The sequence below is a fragment of the Leiobunum rupestre genome, chromosome 11 (genome assembly GCF_980474605.1).
Source record: "Leiobunum rupestre chromosome 11, qqLeiRupe1.1.hap1, whole genome shotgun sequence".
Lineage (NCBI taxonomy): Eukaryota > Metazoa > Arthropoda > Arachnida > Opiliones > Sclerosomatidae > Leiobunum > Leiobunum rupestre.
The window spans coordinates 51,646,478-51,668,852 of NC_143394.1; the positions used below are offsets into that span (position 1 = coordinate 51,646,478).

At 35.9% G+C, this 22,375-nt stretch overlaps 1 protein-coding gene and 4 long non-coding RNA genes across 16 annotated transcripts; 3 read left to right on the top strand and 2 right to left on the bottom strand.

Moving 5' to 3' along the window:
* The first annotated feature begins 8,717 nt into the window (after window positions 1-8,717).
* LOC149923249 (uncharacterized) lies at window positions 8,718-10,768 on the top strand. The gene is made up of 7 exons (XR_016477275.1): window positions 8,718-8,987; window positions 9,059-9,128; window positions 9,206-9,322; window positions 9,761-9,809; window positions 9,945-10,099; window positions 10,182-10,379; window positions 10,473-10,768. It is a non-coding gene; the product is annotated as an uncharacterized LOC149923249 (long non-coding RNA).
* Window positions 10,769-11,914: 1,146 nt separating this feature from the next.
* On the top strand, window positions 11,915-13,052 carry LOC149923250 (uncharacterized). Its single transcript, XR_016477369.1, has 3 exons — window positions 11,915-12,210; window positions 12,281-12,451; window positions 12,517-13,052. It is a non-coding gene; the product is annotated as an uncharacterized LOC149923250 (long non-coding RNA).
* Window positions 13,053-14,113: 1,061 nt separating this feature from the next.
* On the top strand, window positions 14,114-15,974 carry LOC149923251 (uncharacterized). Of its 4 annotated transcripts, XR_016477351.1 has the most exons (6): window positions 14,114-14,356; window positions 14,427-14,518; window positions 14,610-14,654; window positions 14,766-14,954; window positions 15,015-15,150; window positions 15,213-15,974. XR_016477351.1 is itself a non-coding variant. In XM_090163710.1 (5 exons), exons 3-5 carry the CDS (start codon window positions 14,616-14,618, stop codon window positions 15,090-15,092), a joined length of 306 nt encoding a protein of 101 aa, XP_090019836.1. In that variant the 5' UTR covers window positions 14,114-14,356; window positions 14,427-14,518; window positions 14,610-14,615; the 3' UTR covers window positions 15,093-15,974. The 4 variants fall into 4 exon arrangements, 2 of the variants coding, with proteins under 2 accessions (XP_090019836.1, XP_090019837.1); XM_090163710.1 differs by having other exon boundaries at window positions 15,015-15,974; XM_090163711.1 differs by having other exon boundaries at window positions 14,427-14,514; window positions 15,015-15,974.
* On the bottom strand, window positions 15,462-18,013 carry LOC149923252 (uncharacterized). Of its 4 annotated transcripts, none has more exons than XR_016477356.1 (8): window positions 17,918-18,013; window positions 17,760-17,848; window positions 17,004-17,102; window positions 16,825-16,935; window positions 16,699-16,743; window positions 16,571-16,630; window positions 16,229-16,420; window positions 15,462-16,160 (listed from the first exon to the last, which is right to left on the bottom strand). It is a non-coding gene; the product is annotated as an uncharacterized LOC149923252 (long non-coding RNA). The 4 variants fall into 4 exon arrangements; XR_016477355.1 differs by having other exon boundaries at window positions 17,730-17,848; XR_016477354.1 differs by having other exon boundaries at window positions 17,004-17,599; window positions 17,730-17,848.
* Window positions 18,014-19,871: 1,858 nt separating this feature from the next.
* Window positions 19,872-21,298, bottom strand: LOC149923253 (uncharacterized). Of its 6 annotated transcripts, none has more exons than XR_016477265.1 (7): window positions 21,209-21,298; window positions 20,990-21,138; window positions 20,848-20,923; window positions 20,552-20,725; window positions 20,343-20,465; window positions 20,034-20,237; window positions 19,872-19,973 (listed from the first exon to the last, which is right to left on the bottom strand). It is a non-coding gene; the product is annotated as an uncharacterized LOC149923253 (long non-coding RNA). The 6 variants fall into 6 exon arrangements; XR_016477263.1 differs by having other exon boundaries at window positions 20,820-20,923; XR_016477264.1 differs by having other exon boundaries at window positions 20,034-20,128; window positions 20,552-20,740; window positions 20,820-20,923.
* Window positions 21,299-22,375: the final 1,077 nt, after the last annotated feature.

Consider the following 22,375-nt stretch of genomic DNA (forward strand, 5'->3'; position numbering starts at 1 on the left):
TATTCAATCGAATGCGTTCGCGAGTGATCTGATAGCGTCCTCACTTTTTACTGATAATCGAGTTTCGTTTCTTCCCCCATAGGAAACCTATAGAGAGAGGGGGGGGATGAAATCCAAACACGCACTCGAGCTAAAAACGGGGTCTAAAATGAAAGTTCGACTTTTCTAATATTAAACGAAAGGAGCAATACATAATATATATATATATAAATTATATTTATATATATATATTATGATATACATGTAAATATCCGTGGATAGTGAGAAGACGAAAGGTCTCGTCGAGAAATCCCCGCGCGGAAATATTCAACCTAAAGGCGTTCGCGAGTGATCTGATAGCGTCCTCACTTTTTAGTGAGAATCGAGTTTCGTTCCTTCCCCCATAGGAACCTATGGAGAGCGGGGGGATGAAATTTAAACACACACTCGCGTGAAAAACGGGGTCTAAATGCGAGTTGGGACTTTCCTCATTTATTAGTAAGAAGCGAGTTTCGTTACCTCCCCCCCCCCTCCCCGTAGGAATCTATGGAGAACGGGGGGGGGGGGAGTAAAATTCAAATATATACTCGAGCTGATAAAACGGGGTCTAAATGACAGTTTGAAATTTCTAATATTAAATGAAAGGAATTTTGGAGGAGATTTAAAATATATATATGATACTCTCATATATATATATATATATATATATATATATATATATATATATATATATATATATATAAATACATGTATATATAATAGGAGAAAGTTCTCGTAGCGAAATGTGCGCGTGGAGATATTCAATCGAATGCGTTCGCGAGTGATCTGATAGCGTCCTCACTTTTTAGTGAGAATCGAGTTTCGTTCCTTCCCCCCATAGTTATCTATTGGGAGCGGGGGGAGATGAAATTCAAATACACACTCGAGCAAAGAACTGGGCCTAAATGCGAGTTGCAACTTTCCTCACTGATAAATAAGAAGCGAGTTTCGTTCCTGTTCCTTCCCCCGCAGGAATCTATGGAGAGCAGGGGGGATGAAACCCAAACATACACTTGCGTTAAAAACAAGGTCTAAATGAGATGTGGTAAGTAAGAAGCGAGTTCCGTTACTTCCCTCGTAGGAACCTATGGATAGTGGGGGATAGGGGGTAAAATCAAAACATGCACTTGAGTGAAAAAAGCGGGGTCTAAATGAGAGTTCAATTTTCCTTTCGTTTAATATTAGAAAAGTTAACTCGCAATTAGACCCCGTTTTTAGCTCGAGTAGTGAGAATCGAGTTTCGTTACTTCCCCCCATTGGAATCTAAGGAAAGCCGGGGGTTATGAAATCCAAATATATACTCTAGTTAAAAACGGGGTCTAAATTAGAGTTGGACTTTAGAGATCTACATGTATATTTATTTGTATGCAATATTTAATGCATGTCATAACTTTATATATATATATATATATATATATATATATATATATATATATATATATATATATATACATACATATTAAAACTGGCGCTTTACCAAAAAAACAGTGGTTAGTTAGAAGACGAACGTTGTCGTTGAGAACTGCGCGCGCGGAGATATTCAAACTTTTTAGTTTGAAACGAAATTCGTTCCTTCCCCCGTAGGAAACCTATGGATAGTGGGGGGGGGGGATGAAATACAAACACACACTCGCGTTAAAAACGGGGTCTCAATGCGAGTTGGGACTTTCCTCACTCATTAATAAGAAGCGAGTTTCGTTCCTCCCCCCCACCCCTCCCGAATATATACTCTGGTTAAAAATCGGTTCTAAATGTGAGTACTCTAGATTCGAAATCAAGCTAATACCGGCTCTTACCGAGTTCCCGGGGGAAGTCGAAAGAAATTGCCTTCATGGAGCTAGCAGGGTTTAGTGAAAATTGCGCCGTGGTTTCTGACTTGCGGTTTTCAAGATAACAGATATTTTTGCGTTATATTGTTTTAAAACAATAATGGATCATAATCTTGGGGGGGGGGGTGAAATCCAAACACGTACTCGCGCTAAAAACGGGGTTTAAATGCGAGTTGGGACTTGTCTCGTTTATTAGTAAGAAGCTATTTTCGTTCCTTCCCCCTTCTACTATCGGACACACGGCAACCAACGACAAAGATCCACCTGTAACCCCGCTCCTATCCCGTCCGCTAGAAAAAAAAACAATTTATTACAATTTAAATAATTATTACAAATTATTGTTTCCTTAAACAAATTGCAAATAACGATAAACCAACTTAAGACCTATAGAACGTTATTAAATTAACAGAGCACCAATAACGATAAATATAAAATACCGCATCACTTTTTCCTTGGGCGTATTAACTACTGGACACGACACTCAACGATTTACTATCGTATTCAAAGCGTCTACCTAAATATGAAAATACCGGTCCCATCCCGACCGGTAGAATATTTCCTTATTATCATTAGAATTAATATAAGAAATGTTATTGCCTTAAACAAATGGCCGTTAATTATGTTGGAGTGTGGAATAACTGATGGACTTACCGGGCGGGGGTGGAGCTAAGGTCCGGCTCTTGTAATCCATAAGGGGGGATGGTGACTCACGGGGAGATGTTAGCTCGGACTTCGGCCAAGTTCGGGCTGGAAACTCGGCTTCGGCGTAGGCTAACGGAGAAGTTCCGGTCCGTTTCGGTAAAATTGACCGCCTCGGAGTATTGCGTCGCCTGCTGGGGGGGGGGGGGCGGTGAATCTCCGTATGAAGCGTTGTGGCCCTGTTTCCCCTCCATTTATTTGGACACCATCGGGAGACCCGGTGCTAGCTGTGGCGGGTGATGTGGCCGTCATTCTCCCTCGAAAAGCTTTTTCTTAAGGTTATGACACCTTACCTACGCAGGTAGGGTGTTGGCTGGATTCGCTATAGCATCCCCCATCTTAATCCCCTCAGCTATAATTTTCTTTATTATAATTTAAATAAATATTACAAATATTATTTCCTTAAACCAATTGCAGATATAAATTAAAAAAATAAATGAATTTAAGACTTAGAACGGAATTAAGTTGTAACAAAAAAAAATCAAAAATGATAACTATGACAACACTTTGTCATTGAGCGTTTTAACTACTGGACACGGCACTCAACGATATACCATCGTATTCAAATCGTCCACCTAAGAATGAAAACCCCGGTACTATCTGGACCAGTTGAAAATTTTCTTATTATAATTAAAATTAATATAAGAAATGTTATTGCCTTAATCAAATGGCCCTTAATTAGATGTCGGAGTGTGGAATAACTGGCAGATTTACCGGGGTGGGTGGGTGGGGGTAGAGGTCCTACTCTTGTAACCCCATGGGAGATGTTAGCTCTGATCAAAATGATCCCGAATCTTCGGCTCCGACGTCGGACAGATTTGGGCTGGAAACTGGTTTTCGGAATTGCTATAACAGCTCCCTCCATCTTAATTAAGATCCCTGATGCGTGCGAAGTTGAAGCTGGTCGTCCCATTGTTGCACTTTCTACTGGGTTGACTGGGTTGAGTGGCTTGCGTCAAAGGTGCGACTATCGGTAGTACAGAGTTCTACTAGCCATGTTGAATTTGTTATCTGTCCAGACTCCGGGGCGCTGGCCTGGGGGGGGGTGGAGGGGGAACCGTATATATCAATTAAACAAACCAACTTTAGACCTATAGAACGTTATTAAATTAACAAAGTAACAAAAAATTAGAAATAAAACGTACTGAGGCAGTTTGTCCCTGGGCGTATTAGATACTGGGCACGGCACTCAATGATAACCCACCGCATTCAAAGCGTCCACCTAAACATAAAAAGCGCCGGTTTTTTATCTGAACTGGTAGAATAATTTTTTTTGTTATTATTAAAATTAATATAAGAAATGCTATTGCCTTAAGCAAATGGTCCTTAACTAGAGGTCGGAGTGTGGAATAACTGGTGGATTTACCGGGAAATTCGAGGTTTGGCTCATATTTATAACCCGTAAAGGCTGTGTCGAACTGAGAGATGTTAGCTTTGATCAAATGGTCCTGAAATTTTCGGCTTCGACTTCGGATAGGTTTGAGCTGGAATTTGAGTTTTTGGATTGCTGTGGAATCGCATGGAGCATCGTTATAACAAATTTCTGACCATATGCCTTAAATAAATTGTAAATATTAATAAAACAAGAATTCAACTTTAGAACTAGAACGTCATTAAATTAACAAAGCACCAAAAAATTAGAAATAGAAAATACAGAATTAGTTAGCACTTGGGCTAATTAACTATTGAACACGGCACTCAACGATATATCACCGTATTCGGAACGTTTAGCTTAAAAATTAAAACCCGAGCTTAGCCCACCCGGTAGAACATTTCTTTTATTCTAATTAAAAAAATATTACACATGTTTTTTGCCTTAAACGAATTACGAATATCACAAAAAAACGATAAGCCAATTTAAGACCTAGAACGTTATTAAATTAACAAAGCGGAAAAAAACGATAAATTGAAAATACAGAATCAGTTTGTCTTTGGGCGTATTAACCATTGGACACGGCACTCAACGAGATACCGCCGTATTAAGTACATTTATTTATAAAAACTTTAGTCCATTGATAATTCCCCTTCCCTCCCCCCCCCCCCCACCGATATATATATATTTTTTTATTTTAATCAAAACAGATATTACAAAGTTTATTTCCTTAAACAAATTGCAAATATCAATAAAACCAATAAACCAACTTACGCCCTAGAACGTGATTAAACTAACAAAGCAACAAAATTGATAAATAGTATATACTGGATCACTTTGTCCTTGGGCGTTTTAACGATTGGACACGGCACTCAACGGTCTTTACCGCCGTTTTCCAAGCGTGTACCTAAATATTCAAAATCCCGGTCCTATCCTGACCGGTAGAATATTAGAAATGTTATTGCCTTAAACAAATAGGCCTGGAGTATGTAATAACTGGTGGATTTACCGGGAAGGTCGAGGTTCGGCTCTGGTAACCCGTAAGGGTGGGATGGGTAGCGCACCGACAGATGTTAGGTCTAATCGAGTGATGCTAGTAGCTTTAGCTCAGACTTCGATCTGGTTTGGGCTGGCAAACTGACTTTCGGAAATTGCTATAACATCCTTCCCATCTTAATTGAGACCGCTGATGCGTGAGAAGTCGAGGCTAATCGTCCCATTGTGGCACCTTCTGCTGGGTTGGTCGTTCCCTTGCGTCGAAGGTGCGACCATCGGTAGCCATGCTGGCTTAGGGATGCTGGCGAAGAGGATTCTGATAAAAGATCTTCGGAGTGAAGGTTTGTTGCATCGCTTGAAGCACCGGTATCCGAATTTCTAACCACACGCTTTATATAAACTGTGTATATTAATAAGACAATAAACCAATTTTAAACCTAGCCACAAAAAATTAGAAATAGAAAATATTGAAACAGTTCGACCTTGGGCGTTTTAACTACTGGACACGGTATTCGACGATATATCCACCTGAAAATGAAAACCACCGATCCTTTCTGGATCGGTAGAATAATTTTTTATTATAATTTAAATTAATATAAGAACTATTGCTGCTATTGCCTTAAACATATAACCTTTAATTAGAGGTCGGAGTGCGGAATAACTGGTGAATTTACCGGGCGGGAAGTCGTGATCCGGCTCTTGTAACTCTTAAGGGGAGTTGTTAGATATGATCAAATAGTTCTATCTCCAGCTCCGACTTCGACTTTGATCTGGTTTGGGCTGCATACTGGGTTTCGGAATCGTTATAGTCCACTGATGCGTGCGAAGTTGAGACTGGTCGTTCCATTGTAGCATCTTCTGCTGGATTGAGTGGTGTGCGTCAAAAGCGCGTCCATCGGTAGTATAGGAGGGCCTACTGGACATGCTGGATTTGTCACCTGTCCGAGCTCGTCGACGTTGGCGTAGAGGATTCTGATAAGAAATCTTCGGGGTATAAGACTGTTGGAGCACCGGTATATTAATTTCTGAACGCATGCCTTAAATAAATTGCATACATCAATAACACAATAAACCAACGTTATTAAATAAACAAATATTAGGAATATCGATACATTACCTACGGGACACGACAATCAACAATATACCGCCGTATTCAAAACGTGTACTTAAAAGAAAATCCCGAGCCTATCCCGCCCGGTAGAATATTGTTTTTATTATATTCAAAATAAATATTACAAAGGTTATGTATGGTCTTACATAAATCGCAAATATCAATAAACCAACTTTAGACCTAGAACGTTATTAAATTAACCGGTAGAATATCTTTTATTGGCCGGTGGAATTCGTTTATTTTATTTTATTTTATTTTATTTTAGCCGGTGGAATTTTTTTATTATAATCAACATAAATATTACAAATGTTATACCCTAAAACAAATTGAAAATATCAAAAAAGCGATAAACCAACTTTAGACCTATGACGTTATTAAATTAACCGATGGAATTTTTTTTATTATAATCGAAATAAAAATTACAAATGTCATATATATATATATATATATATATATATATATATATATACATATACATACAAACGAACCGGTGTAAATCAACGCAAATGAACAAAAAAAACCGTAGACATGAATTCTCAGTCGCATTATCAACACTTTCGATATACGAAATAAAACATGAAAAATAGCCACGAGAAATATTTATAATAATAACTCTACCAAGCAAAAAAGTCAATTCAAATATGTCCTGAAAGAGTCAATCCAATTAACACGCACGGTAATAGAAAAATCCAAAAACACCTTACCGTTAACAATTCCCGGCTTACGACGTACACAAAAACTCTTTAACTGAATAGTGAAGACTAAAGAACAGCGCGCATTGTGAGGTCAACGAAAAGGCCAAAAAGTGCGCGATGTATACAACTTGGAACTGTATTGATAAATGACCTTTAATTGTTCCAAAGTAAATACCGATAGACAAAAAACTAACTATTTGGACCACCCAGGGGGGGGGCGGCTCTACCCTTTAACCCTCTTATCTCGGCTGACTGCGCTAAAACAAGATTTGACCTTTATAATTTCAACCGTAAAAAAAATGTTAGACTTTATTAACTATTACCATATGTAACATAATTCCTCATAAGTATGCCACTACACCTTTATTCCATTCAAAAATCTTCACTAACGGTTTGTTTCACCACGAACCAGTAGAAAGGTGGACTACATTAGATTTTAACCTTTTTATTCATCTTAGTAATTTTGGGAGTCACACTATTGGCTACTAACATATTTATTTAAGCCAATGGAAAACCTCTAAATTGATAAGGAATTTTTTGCGTCGGAATTTTAGTCAGCCCAAGGTAGCTTTATTGAAATTTATAAACTCGCTCGGTTTGTACGGATAAAGTTAAATAATGAGTAATTTAGAAAAAAGAAAAGGTTGGGGAAAATGATCAATAAGTGATCGCTTTCCGAAAATGGAAAAAGTGGTCGAAGTGGAATATTCCACCAGCGTTATTAAAACCCATATCAAGCCTAGAAGAGTTAGGCCTAGGCTCGAAAGAATCTGCAAAAACTCCAACCTTGTAAATGCGCCCGAAAAGCCAAAACTGAATTTCAACTATTTTTTTTAAAATAAACCTGCTTCTTTTATTTGACAATGCAAATTTATTATGGAACGTGAGTCTCCGATAACTTCATCAAATTAATTACATTGACAGAACGTGACTATATTGTAGTACATTTTAGCTCCTAAGCCTTGGTTGTTCAAACCGGTTTGTTTACTAAAATAATGGCCGTCGGTTTATCAGACGTAGAGCTAATTGTTCGACGGCAGTATCGGAATTTGAGATTCGATGACGTCAAATATTACATCAAATATGACGTCAAATAGTACGTAGGGTACGGATGACGCAATATCTGTGAAACAAACCGTTAGTGAAGAAATAGAGCTAGTGGCATACTTATGAGTAATTATGTTACATATGCTATTACTATATACTGCTCTTCCGAGTAAGCTGAGTTAATAATTTTCAGTGAATCGGAATGTGTATCGGTGGTTCTGTGGTAGAACGCTCACATGTCATGCAAAGGGCTCGGGTTCAAATCCCGACGATACTCTCACAAGTTGATAATGTATGCCGTAAACAATTAAACAAGTAAAAAAAGCATGTCATGATAAAAAAAGATGCCCACGTAGCACGATTTATATTTCAGAAACACCTAGCTACTTGGTCAAACTTAAGCGTTTTACCAGCTCAACTCACGATGGGTAGACGTATCTGATCTTCTTTGCTAACTACAGAGATAGGTCTGAAAATCGCGTCGTAGTTATGGAAAAACAGAGAGAAAAAGCAATCGAGTTCGTTTGTTGAAACCCAAATTTACACATGTTTTAAAACGCGAAAACGCAAACCAAATGGGGACTGATCAAACTCAAGTAAATCCTGAATGTTCGGTCCAAGAAATTTCTAATCAGAAACTTCCCAGATAAAACAACTCTGCCAAATGCCAATGTAAAAGAAGTCAGCTAATGAGTCCGACACTGCTGAGATGACTAGATCTGGAAGAGTTTCAAAGAACCCATTAAAGTTTAAACTTTCTTTGAAACTCTTATTATAAAACGGGAAGATGTTACAGTATATTCTTAAGTGTAACTGGTAGTCCTTTTATAGTCTGTGTTGTTCCTTCTACAGTAACTGGCCACAGGTCCAGTTTAAAAAAAAAAAAATCCTTATTTCTCAGCCTGATGGGGATCTAAGCTTAGGTTCTGGCAAACATAATATAACCAGAGAGTGTAAAGTCGCTTCGCTACAGAGAGGCGCCTCTTCCTATCCCCGTAATGTTAAAATTTCGTGGTACGTTTTTTCCCCATGAGAGCGTTGAAGAAGCAGACGACGGTGTTTGCAATTCCCGGACACACGATGGCACTGTAAAATTGCTTATCAAAGAAAAATAAATTTTGCTCTCAGTAGGTTAAAGTTGAATTTAGCTCAGTCAGCTGTGATGTTGAATTATTTTAACTATTTAAGTAAAACAGTTGATTTCGTAAAAAATATAAAAAGTAAGTACAAGAAAAATCCCTCCCTATTTCATTTCAATATTAACAACTATACTTTTTTAATATATCAAAAGAAATTCGTGGAATCTAAAGTGGAATATTTTATGGGCTGGCCAAGTCTTAATTAAATATACCAAAACCATGGTAGAACATTGGTGTTTTGAATAGCAGCGGTGAATTAAATATTCTGAAATATAATTAAGAACATTTTCTTTTAGAAGGTTTGGACTTTTAATGGCTTTGAAAATTTCTAAATCTTCGTCAGTGAATTGTCCTTTACCTTGCAAAACCCAATGGTTATCATAATTGGACAAATCTTCATCATGGTCCAGGAGCTGGTACTTTAAACGAGTCTGTTTAAAATAAAGTCATCCAAATTGTCAATTCAATATGAATCTGATGGTTTTAAAAGGCTATTGACTGATGCAGCTCTGTATGCTGCCTGGTATTGTTGAGGATTTGGATGATCTCAAATAGCCTTTTAGGTTTACATAGAGCCGTGTAGCGGCCAAAGGGAGAAGCTCATAAATTACTGGATTTTCGTCTGCTAAGCAGACTATTTTCCTTGATAAGAGACCAAAGCGTCTGCTTAGCAGACGAAAATCCAGTAGTTTTAAAGCTTCTCGCTATGGCTGCTACGTGGCTCTATGTAAACCTAAAAGGCTAATTGTCTCCTTATTGGCGAATGGAACCAAAGTAGTTTTCTAAAAATCTTGACTAATTCTTCCAGTTACTAAGAACTTAAAACCAAAATTATCCTTTATATCATTCCATAGGAGTAGCAAAGACTGAATTGATAGTTTCCACCCTTCAATACAAGGTAAGGTTTTATACCTACAGTTCTGAAGCTACCATGGATTAAACCTTTCCAATTTTTCTTTCAGCATTGGTATGTGGATGGATTGATCAGTCATTTCTCTCTTACAGTGTGTTTCATTGTTTAATGTCCTGCTATTGCAGCAATCAAAAAGGCCGTTCATGTGTAAGAGGAACTCTGCTGTGTATGTGCTTTCAATTGTTAACTCTCCTAATCCCAGTGAACAGGCCATTTGAATTAGAAACACTTTGACTGCAAATTTGGGCAGCTAAACTGACTTTCATGTTAGAAAATGCTGGTAACTTGATATGTTTACGTTTCAGCTTATGTGTGCTTTGAAACTTACCAATTTCTTGGTCTATTTTGAAAAAATGTTCTAGGACTGCCCAAGAAACTAGATTGCCTTCCACTATTATGGGATACCGTTTGAAATTGTTCCTCACACTTTTCAAGAGATGTGGAGGATCAATTTCAATGAATGGCTTTTCGACTGATATCCCCATACTTTTGAACAAATTTTGATTGCCGGTTCCTTGGTCACAGACTACAGCTTTGACAATAAGGCCAATACGTTTTAGGTGAGTTACGCAATCATGAAGCAATATCTTCGAAGTCTGTTCGGGACAAGCATCTTTTGTGAGGAAGTAACCAATTGGTGGTTTGAATTTCAGTTTTATGTCATTCACCATGAACACTATTGCCTGATTTGCGTACTATTTTGACCTTCCATATGGACCGAAGTCTACGAAACCTTCAATGTTATCGTTTTCATTATTGTCAAAATGTTTAGTTGAATAGCTATAATTATGTTCAGTACAAATATTTAAATGGAATAGAATTCAATAGATAGTTCTGGTTTTAAATTCATAGGAATTGACTTTATCAACTGTAAAAAAAATTTCATTTAAAGCTAGTATTCATCATTGTGAATATTTTATATAAATTATCATTTTCTTCGTTGAATTGATTTTTGAGGGCATAATTTGGCATTTGTAGTGCTGCGTTTACCTTACACCAGATTGTAGTTGTAACATGATCTTCAGGTGCATTTTCATTTGCTACTATTTGAATTAATTATAAATGAACATTAGACAGTAAGAGACCATGGCGGGATATGTTTTTGCCTTCAGTTTACCTAGGGAAAACCGTGGTTTCATTGGAATTTTCCAAAAAAAATAGTAGGTGTAGCTAATGGTGTAAGCCTGTTTTTGGTTTTGATATTCATAAAACAATCGTCAGTGAAATGAAGACCGCAAAATACGTGGTTAAAGTGTAAGTAATCTGTAGTTTTATTTTGGAGCTTTTCACTGTTTACATTTTGCAGCCGCAATGCAGAACTATTAAGTTTTAAGAAATGTTAATGTATTAGGATAGGCTTATTAAATTAAAACGTGTATTCACCGGTCTTTATCCCTTGAAAACTTGAAAAAAAAAAGACAGACGCGTGGTTACCTTTTTATTCGATTTACAATTTTTAGCCGAACAAGACATTTCAAAATAAATTAAACTCTCAAAAATACCAAAAACACTCTTCCTTTTTTGCGTCTTCTCAAACTCTAATCTAGCGCGCGCCGGAGATACTACTAGCGCCATCAAACGCCCGGGAATTGTGGACATTCTCGGCGAATAAAATCGTACCACGGATTTTTTAAAGAGAGGCGCCTCTCTGTAGCGAAGCGACTTTACACTCTCTGATATAACTACGTAGTGCGTACCCTAGATTCGAAATCACGGCGTTTCTAGATAGCGCGTTTTTTCGTGAGGCTTTTACTGAGTTCGCGCCGGAAGTCGGAAAAATCGGGCTCCATAGCAGGGTGAGAAATAAGGAATTTCAATAGATATCTCAAGATTATATTACTCACCCTTAGTTTTCTTTCGTTTAGAAACATTTTTAGAGCTACAGGCATGATCCATTATTGTTTTAAAACAATATAACGCAAAAATTTCTGGTATCGTGAAAACCGCGAGTCAAAAACACACAGCGCCATTTTCACTAAAACTTTACATTTTAACTAGATGTCGGTAGCCCTGCCAGCTCCATGTAGGCAGTTTTTTCCGACTTCCGCCGGGAACTCAGTAAGAGCCTGCGTTACGTGAAAGGAGCTGGATTTCGAATCTAGGGTACGTAGTTATATTATCTTTGGTTCTTGCCACACGCGGCGTGACCGAGCTAGAGGCAGAGAGTGTAAAGTCGCTTTACACTCTCTGCTAGAGGTCCTTTAAGTAGACGACGCGTTTTTTCCGTAATGGCGTAATCCGGGGGCATTATTATGGTTTGGTAACGTAACGTAACTAGTTAAAGATGTCAGATGAATATTATGGCGGTAAGACGTTGAAAGAACTCTGAGAAGAGTTGGAAAAGCGAAGGGCAAAAGTTTTAAGTAGAAAAAAAATTGATCTAGTCGAACGGTAAGTGGTATTAGAGGTTTGAAATTTATATCTCAGTTCTAAGCCTTGCTTATATAATGCATTTTTACAGGACAGGCTCTTAAGTTATGACAGAAAGAGAATATTAAAGATGAGCATGTTATGGATATGCCTGGTACCTCAAATTTTATGGATATTAACGCAAATACAAACCTGCCATTTATGAATATCAAAGTTCGGGACCATCTGCTAATTATCTGACAGAAGGGACATACCAAAATTGGTAAATTCCATAATTAACCCCCCCCCCCCACAAAATTTAATACTAAGAGTCTTACTAAATGGTAGGCGTTACAAAAATGATGCCAATAAAAGATATATGGAAGTAACTGATAATGTTGTTGGAAAATGTAGACTTTTATTGGAAAACTACGCCTTTGTTGGGGCTTCTCCTGATGGATTAATTTAATAGGAGATGATACAGTCATTGAAGTAAAATACTCGTATGCTTCATGAAACAAATGTCATAAATGACCAAACTGTTCCCTATTTGAAACTTGTCGATTAAGATTTGATGCCAAAGCAGACGTCCGATTATTATTATGAGTTTGTGATATTGACATTCAAAGCTTTTGCTGTCATTAACGTAGAGGGAGATGAGGAATTCATAAGCGAAATGTGAGATATATCAGTGCAATGTTTTGAATATTATTTAAAGCCACCTTTAAAAAAAAATATTTTTACCCGAGATAATCTTTTTAAATATGCTATTTACTTTATACAAAAGAACTGTACATTCAAAATATATTTAAATAAAATAAAATCTGAAGTTTCCACTAATATATATAAATAAATGTGAATTAAATAAAGAATTTCAAAACCAACTAATTTTATTTATTTTACAAATTCCATCGATACTGCTGGGTATAAGGCACATTTCTTTCTTGAAAATGAAATAAAACCAAAACAATTTTTAAACTTGACGACTAAAATTCAAAACTTAAAATATGATATTATAAACATGTATTCCTCCATGCTATAAATATAACAGACATGGTTGTATATGAATATTACTAAAAGTGGAAAAGACTTCATACAAGCATGAAGACTTATCCGCAAATAAGCCACTGAAGAGTGTGAAAAGCTTTTTCTTAATGACAGGAGCGTTTACTAATACTACATTTTCTGAAATTACAAAGCATTGAGCAAACAAAACATATTTCTGAACCAAGCTGGGTTTGATATATGTATTGTAGCCCTTAAAATCTTGAGGGTTTTGCTTAAACCTATTAATCATTCAATATGAACCCGCTTACTCCCAATTTGAATTTTTGGGAAATTTAAAACCTCAACGTCCATTGGGCAACGACACTACACATACTGTAGAAGGCATACTATTGTGAAGTACAATGAATCAATGATAAAGCTTCAAGTCACTATGAAGAAAAACCTATGTAAAAATGAATTATATAATCAAGGCTTAAAACTGAGATGTAAATTTCAAACCTTTAATATGACTTACCGTTCGACTAGATCCTTTATTTCGACCTGAAACTTTGGTCCTTCGCTTTTTCAACTCTTCTCGGAGTTCTTTCAATGTTTTTTACGCCATAATATTCATCTGCCATTTTTGACTAGTTACGTATAGGCATAAAAATCTCATAGGTAACAGTAGAATGCTGTCGTGTAACTTGCAAATGAACCAGACGCCGTGGCAGACGATAGCCAGATCTCAGCCAATCAGAGCTCAAAGATTGGTTCTGCCAAGAATTTAGTGTCACCAGAGAGAATAACAACAGCTAACTCCCGCTATAGTTACGTGAAACCAAGGAGGATTATTATCCTCCTTGGCGAAACCACTCTACGGTCTCTCATTGGCCGAAGGTTCATAACGAACTGGCGATAAGCTCGGCCGTAGGCGGCAGCATTCTAGCAGAGAGTGTAAAGATTATGAGAGGCGTCTCTTCCTATTCCCGTAACGTTAAAATTTCGTACAAGATTTTGAGAGCGCGCGCCCATAGGAGAGGTTACGATACTATCCGACACACGATGTCGCTACTGGAATTTTTTTTAATTTTGTAAACATCCGGAAAGTATTTTTCATCAGTCATGACTGTTAAACATAGTTGAATTATGCTAATTTTAATTAAAAATTAATAAAATTCAATTCCATGAAAAATAAAGAAACGTAAGTACAAGAAAGCGGACTATTTATAATATTTTGATACTAAAAGAATTAATTTGTTTGATTAACCAAGGAAATTCATTGGAAATTTTATGAAAGGGCCGAGGCTTAACGAGAACAGAGCGGTATAAATTAAAATAATAATACGAGGAAACATTGAAGTTGGTAAAATGAGATTAATGTTGTATTTTTAACAGTTTCCTATCTATCTTTTCTGGGTTTTCATGTATTCATGGTTGATATCTTGCTTTTTAAGGGAACTATGTATGCAGAATTCTATGAAAAAAGATATCATGTTTTGGTATGCAGTTGCACATGGAGAATCTTCATTAGCTTTAAAATATTTCTTGTCAATTCTTTGAATGATGAATCTCTCCAAACGTCCTTTAATATTTGTCATGTGCGATAAAAGCTTAAAACTGGTGTCAAATACTTCATTTGTCTCCATTACAAATTTGAAGAAACTATCAGTTGGTACGATGAGGCTGCCGAAAGAAGAATTCTTTGCTGTTTTGAAAGCTTTAAAGTAAAAGAGCAGATTTGTTGGGTCAACAATTGGATTGTCTTTTTTGAGTTGACTTATGCAAGAAGAGCATTGAAGGTTTGAGTAGCAGCGGTGAATTAGATATCCTGAAATGTAACTAAGAACATTTTGTTTTAGCACGTTTGGACGATTTTCAAAATTGGAGAAATCTTCATCCGGTTCTGGAGCTGCAGTTTTAAAAGTGTCAATGTTTAAAATCATCAATGCAATTAGAATCCGGTGGTTTCAAGAGATTATTCACAGATGTAGCCCGGTATGCAGCTCGAAATTGTTGTGGATTCGGATGATCACGGTTGCCTCCTTTCTGTCTTATAGATCCAAGAAAATTATCTACAAAAGCTTGGCTAATCCTGTCCGTTAATAAAAACTTAAAACCAAAATTATCCTTTAGATCTTCCCAGAGGAGTAGCAAGGCTTGAATTGAAATTACCATTTTCTGAAATTTCCAATGGTGTAGAGTCTTTAAAACTGAAAATTGTTGGCACAGCGGATGGTGTGAGCCTATTTTTAGTTCTAATATTCATGGAACTGGCATCAATGAAATGATTCGCGCAAATTCTATGGTTAACGTGTAAATATTCCGTAGTTTTATTTGTAAGCCCATCATTATTTACATTTTTCAGCCACAAAATAGAACTAAAATTTATATTAAGTTAATATGCCAATAAGCCTATCTAATGAAAATGCGAATTTACCAGTCTTTTTCCTTTGGAAACTTAAAAAAAATATAAACAAGGATTTCTTGTTTTCGATATTTTACAATTTAAAACGGAACAATATACCCCAGACATACTAAATTATTTAAAAACCTTGTAAAACTAGCATTAAAAATCTGGAAAGTTTTTGCGTCTCTTTTAAACCTAACATCGAAACGCACGCGCCGTGAGAACGGCGCCACTGGTGGCGCCATCGCTCTTACGGTAGTAGTGGACATTATTGGGAAAAAAAAAGTTAGTACGCTTTTTTGAAAGAGAGACGCCTCTCATAATCTTTACACTCTCTGATTCTAGTTACCTATGAGATTTCTATGCGCATAGGCATTACAAAACCAAAATAATGCCATACACTGTTTTAATCCGAGGGAAAGAACCCTTTCAAGGGGTACTCCATTATTATAGAGAATAGATGGCGCTACATGTCAATTTTGTTCTTTTGTCTGAAACGTCGTCTGCTTTTCACAGACTTTCGCTAAATCATAGAAAAAAGCATTCTTCTTCCAACGTCAGTAACTTTCTTCCCTCAGCATTCAATTAAATATCAAGTCTACATTATGAGAAACCCATTGTTTAAATTAAAACTGTTTTTCATATTATTAATAAAAATAAAGAAACCTATGAATAAGGATCTATTTCCTTCTTCATCTGGAAGTGTTTTTAACTTTTTTTTTAAATTGTCAGCTATTTCCAAAGGGACCGATGGAAACTCGGCCAGGAACCCTGCAGTAGTAGTCTCAGTGTTATCAATGAAGCTTGTTTCTTTGGCTTTTTGAAAAAGGGAAACTCATCTTCATTTTTTTATTAAGTCTAGAAAAAAATCCAAACATCTTGTTTTTTTTATAAAGAAAATCTTCCATCAAATTACATGTAATAAATTTATTTCCAGCCCCAAATTAATTTCACTACTAAAAGTTTCATATTTCTGTAAAATGAACAAGTTATTGGATGAAATCATACCTGAGCTGCTTTGAATTGAAAATGACCCAATGTAATGTGTGTTGTCTGATGGAGTTACACCTGTATATAACAAAAAGAAAGCACATATTTTTCTAAACATTATTGAAGATGGTACAATTTTAACTTACTTGGTGTTGGAGGACAGTCTTGAGACATTGTTGGCGAAGTCATATCTATATAAAACCAAAAAGGACAATACATTAGAAATATTTTTTCTACAATTTTTTGTAATTACATTCGCAATTAGAACTTACCCAGTATAGATATTGAAGGATATTGTTGAGGAAATGGTTAATTACTACAAGATTCATTAAATGGCGTGTTGAATTGTGAAATTGAAGAAGAACCACGCGAATTAGGTGCGCCTGTAAGAAATGTTGAAAGTTCATCCTTTAAATTATAACTTTAAAATATTTTTTTAACAAGTTCATACATTTAGTAAGGATTTAGTTCCGGAGTAGTTGGAATTGACACATGAGTTGAGTTATTGAACTGATCATATTGATAAAATGTTGAATTACTTCGAGGATCACTAAATTAAATGTTGAATTGTGAAACTACTGGCAAATCATGAGAAGTAAATAATATACACCTATCAAAAAATGATGGGAGTCCATCTAAAATAATTATTACTTAAATCACGGGTAGAAACTAGTCGAGAAATTCAAGTTAAAACTCACAAATCCAAACGAATGAAATTTAAAAAAAAAATAGATTAAGAGTTTGTGTTCCTGGTTGGGTTGCTAAAAACCTTTATTCATAATACCTTGAATTTGCTCCTAAAAATTGTTTCAAACGGATCACATAAATTGTGTTCCTTCTTACATAAACCAACTCTCATTCGGTGGTTTGACTAAACCATCATATTCATTTTGTACGTGAGTTTAAAGCTTACCATGGAGATAACGTAAGAAAAGAATAATGATAATAATAATCAGCGAGGCTTAATACCCAAGACACCACCAATTAGTGTCGAATCTTTCAAATATGATTCCTTTAAAAATCCCAGAATTGCGGAAATAAATGATCCTGTGTAACATAAGGGATCATATGTTTATTCAGATAAAATATTTAAATATAATGTTAATAGCAAATAAGATTTGAATCCAAAATTACAAGGAAACAGATTAGGGAAGAAGAAAATGAAAAAGATTATTACATAGAACTGATATGTAAAATGATTTTTTACACAAAATGAGTTCCTACGAATCCTATGCTCGAGTTTTAACAGTTCCTAAACCTCGGTCTTGCTGAAAGCCTTTCAGTATTAATGATTTCCTAAATGTCAAAGATATATATGTAATTGTAAAATGTTTATTATGTTCCTTTTTTTTAATAAAATATTACCTTTTTTATTCGTTGTATATTTTTTCATTAAACAAAATAAGCAAACATTTAATTTTAAAGTTTATTCCCAGTACATACGAACTTATTTAGGAGACGCCATATTTACGAGCAGTGCTTCCACTTTGGGAAATTTTAAATTCCATTTTCTATATTTCGGCCAAGGCCACCAATGTTAGAAATTCCCTCAAAATTTCCCTATCGATTTCTAACATAATTACGGAGAGTGTAAAGATTATGAGAAGCGTCTTTCTTTCAAAAAAGCATACTAACTTATTTTTTTGCAAAAATGTCAACTACTACCCAAGGTACGTAAAAAAAAGGGAACTATACACTACTACGGTCGTAAGTGTGATCACCTTTCTCCATGGTGTGATGGCGCCCATCGAGATAGAAAAGAAATAGAGGGGGAAAGGTTCCCGCTTTAAGGCACCCCTGTTTTTGACCACCACTCCAACCCCCCCCCCCCCCCCCCGCGCATATATGAAAGCGGAGATGGGCAGAATTTGCAACGCCATCTATCGATTGGCAGAATAACTAGTATTAGGCGGAGATTTCTATATTCAATTAAATATTTAATTACGACTTGTCACTTTAATAATACTTGTCTTTCCTTTGTTTGCATCAAATGACAGTTGATTTTCAAAAATGCGTAATGTATTTCATTTCACCGCGCGTCGATGGCGCCACGTAATCTGCCGATCCCAAGTATTTTTCTCTACAACCTTAGCGAAAAGTGGGTTGGCCGAGGGGTTGGCACTCGCGGTGACAACTTCGCTAGAGGGGGTCAGAATGAAGTTTTAAATGTTTTTGGTGTATATACAATTATAGTGCCTATATTTCCTTTTTATCTCTATGATGGCGCTACCAGTGGCTCCGGTCTCACAGCGCGCGCGTTTCGATGTTAGGTTTAAAAGAGAAGCAAAAACTTTCCAGATTTTTAATGCTAGTTTCACAAGGTTTTTATATAGTTTAGTATGCCTGGGTTCCGTTTTAAATTGTAAAACATCGAAAACCAGAAATTCTCGTTTATCTTTTTTTTTAGTTCCCAAAGGAAATAGACTGGTAACTTAGCATTTTCATTAGATAGGCTTATTGGTATATTAACTCGATCTACATTTTAATTCCATTTTGTGGCTGAAAAAAAATTTAAATAATGATGGACCTACAAATAAAACTGCGGATTATTTACACGTTAACCATAGAATTTGCGCGATAGCAGTTTTATGAATATTAGAACTAAAAATAGGCTCACACCATCTGCTGTTCCAACATTTTTCAGTCTTAATGACTACATCATTGGATATTTCAGAAAATGGTAATTCAAAAGAGACTTTGTATCTCTGATAGCTATCGGATTTTAATTGATAAAACATTACAAGGCCTACAGCGAATCAAAATGGAAAAATAATTTTGGATTTAAACCCGGATTTTATAGAGACAGCTAAACGCGTACAACTAGATCACAGTTATAGCTTTTGCAATCCAACCAAAATAATCAATCCAAACAACACCTACGTAATAATCAACCACAATGAATATGGTATGATAAATATTATTTTTTAATTAAGGGCTTTTCAAATTATTTACAGCACATCTAAATGTAGAAGCCGAAGGTGAAGTTTCAGTGAAGCAAAGCAATAATCAGGCTGTCCAAGTAAAAGGATTGAAAACAAAAAGAGAGTCAAGACTTATTAGAAAAATACAATAAGCAAAATGCCAAAATTCAAAGAATGAAGAAACAAATAAGAAGCTTAAAAGAAAAACTGGCAGACAGTGAAAAGATTCGAGATTCTTAACTGGTTTTTCGAAAGAACTCTTCGATTCAGATTTGAAACTTTGACAAAGAAATAAAAAGGGAAGGAGGAATTCCACAAAGCTTAAGAAATGGTCACTTTCTCTATTCTATTATAAGCCCCAAGCATATAGGATTTGGCAAGCTGTGTTAAGTCGTCCAACGAAAAGGACCTTGGAGAAAGGGCTTTGTCGCATGAAAATTGCTCTTGGTTTTAATCATTAAACATTCGAAGCCTTGAAGATGAAATTCCAGAATAAGAAACTAAGTGAAAAAGTGGTTTTAGTTTCTTTTTAATGAAATGAGCTTAAAAGAAAAACTCACCCTTGACCAATTCAATGAAATTATCGAAGGCTTTGTTGATTATGGGCCACATGGAAGAACCAAGCAGTACGCAAATCAGGCCCTTGTCTTCATGGCTAAAGGCATAAAACTCAAATGGAAACAAAACCAATTGGTTACTTCCTCACTAAGGATGCTTGCTCTGGGCAGACTTTGGAACTGCTCCTTAAAGAATGCATAAAACACCTTGAAAATAATGGCCTACTTGTCAAAGCCATAGTTTGCGACCAAGGAACAGGCAACCAAAATATCTATTTAAAAATCTCAGAATAACCACGGGAAAAGCCTTACATTGAAATTGATGGCAGGAAAATGTATTTCTTCTTTGATCCGCCTCATCTTTTAAAAAGCGTTAGAAACAATTTCCAAAAATATACAATTATGGTGGAAGGCAACTTAGTTTATTGGAAGGACCTAGAATATTTTTATTGAGTTAGACCAAAAAAAAATTGGAAAGTTCCGCGGTGCTCATAAGTTAAAATACAAAAATGTCAAGATACTGGCATTTTCCAACATGAAAGTTAGCTTAGCAGCCCAAGTTTTCAGCCGAAGTGTTTCCAGCTGTATCCAAACAGCGTTCATTGGGATTAGGAGACCTGACATTAAATAGCACATTCACCGCTGAGTTCCTTCTCCACATGAAGGATCTTTTTGATTTATTCAACAGTAGGACCCTTAATAATGAAACGCTGTGTAAGAGAGGAATGAGTATTTGACACCAGTTTTAAGCTTTTATCGAAGAATTGACAAGAAATGGTTTAAAGCTACCGAAGATTCTCCATGTACAACTGCATACCAAAACATGATATCTTTTTTCATATAATTCTGCATACATAGTTCCCTTAAAAAAACAAGATCTCAACCATGAATACCTGAAAACCCAGAAAAGATTAGATAGGAACCTGTTAAAAATGCAACATTAATCTCATTTTACCTACTTTAATGTTTCCTCGTATTTTTTTAATTTATTCCTCTCTAATTTATATTAATTACATCTTGGATTAATAATATTTTGATTACATCATATTTTTAATTTATCGTGTCCTCCTTAAGCCTCGGCCATTTCATAAAATTTTCAATGAATTTCCTTGGTTAATCAACCAAATTAATTATTTTCGTGTTAAAATAATATAAATAGTCCGCTTTCTTGTACTTACTTTTCTTTATTTTTCATGGAATTGAATTTTATTAATTTTAAATTAGCATAATTCAACTATGTTCAACAGCCATGACTGATGAAAAATATTTTCCGGATGTTTACAAAATTCAAATATTTTCCAGTAGCAGCGGTGCCAGATCAAAAATCTACAATTATCGTATCTAGGACAAAAAATTATCGATTTTCCTGGAAAATTATCGTACATTTCTTTTTAGCGCTAAATTTTAATTCATACATAAATGCGTTGAATTTAGATGATTTATTTAAAGCACTACAGGAGTTTTATTTCAGGGAAATAAACAAAATGTCTATTATCATTATTAACTGAACTTAATGTTTAAAAATGTATTGAAAATGCGGTAATAGCTAGGAGTAATAAACGCAAACTCAGGACTACGCGTACAGAAAATGTATATCATTCATTTTTAAGTAGAAAAGTTATATAAATTAATAATAAAATATAAATCGTTCTTAGGTTTTTAAAAATTTTTAAAGATTATCGTACATTATAGTACGTTGAGGCAGAATTATCGAAATAATGGTACGATATCGTACGCCATGAAAATTATAGTACGCCCTGAAAATTTTGATTAAATTATCGCACTGTGCGATAATTATCGTACGTCTGGCAACGCTGTCCAGTAGCGACATCGTGTGTCGGCTAGTATCGTAACCGGTTCAAAGGTTTTTATTCGTAACAGGGCGGCTCCAATGGGAGCTCAGCATTAATTATACAATAATACACCAGTATGGGCCACGGCCAACTTTGATCTCTCGCGCTTCAGCAGCCATCTCATTCGTTGACGTTTCTGTGTTAACCTATGGGCAAAAGATGTGTATGACGTGAACGCCCCTAGCGGATTATTATTTTTAAAATAGCTTTTACATTGAAGCCAATATGCAAACCGAGCGTGGCGCTGAACTCACTCCTACACGTTATAGCTAGGAGCAACAAACACAACACCCTAGTGGGAAATTGTCTCCCAACCCCACCCCCCCCCTCCCGCTCGTAAAACGTTAAGCGTAAATTAGGCTCGTGACGCTCGTCCAATGAAATTCGTACACAACCCTTCGTTAGCGTGTTTAAAGGCTAGCTGCGTTCTCCTTGTGTTTGTTGCTCCTAGGTTATAGTACAGTTTATAGGGGGGGGGGGGGGGAATCCTTG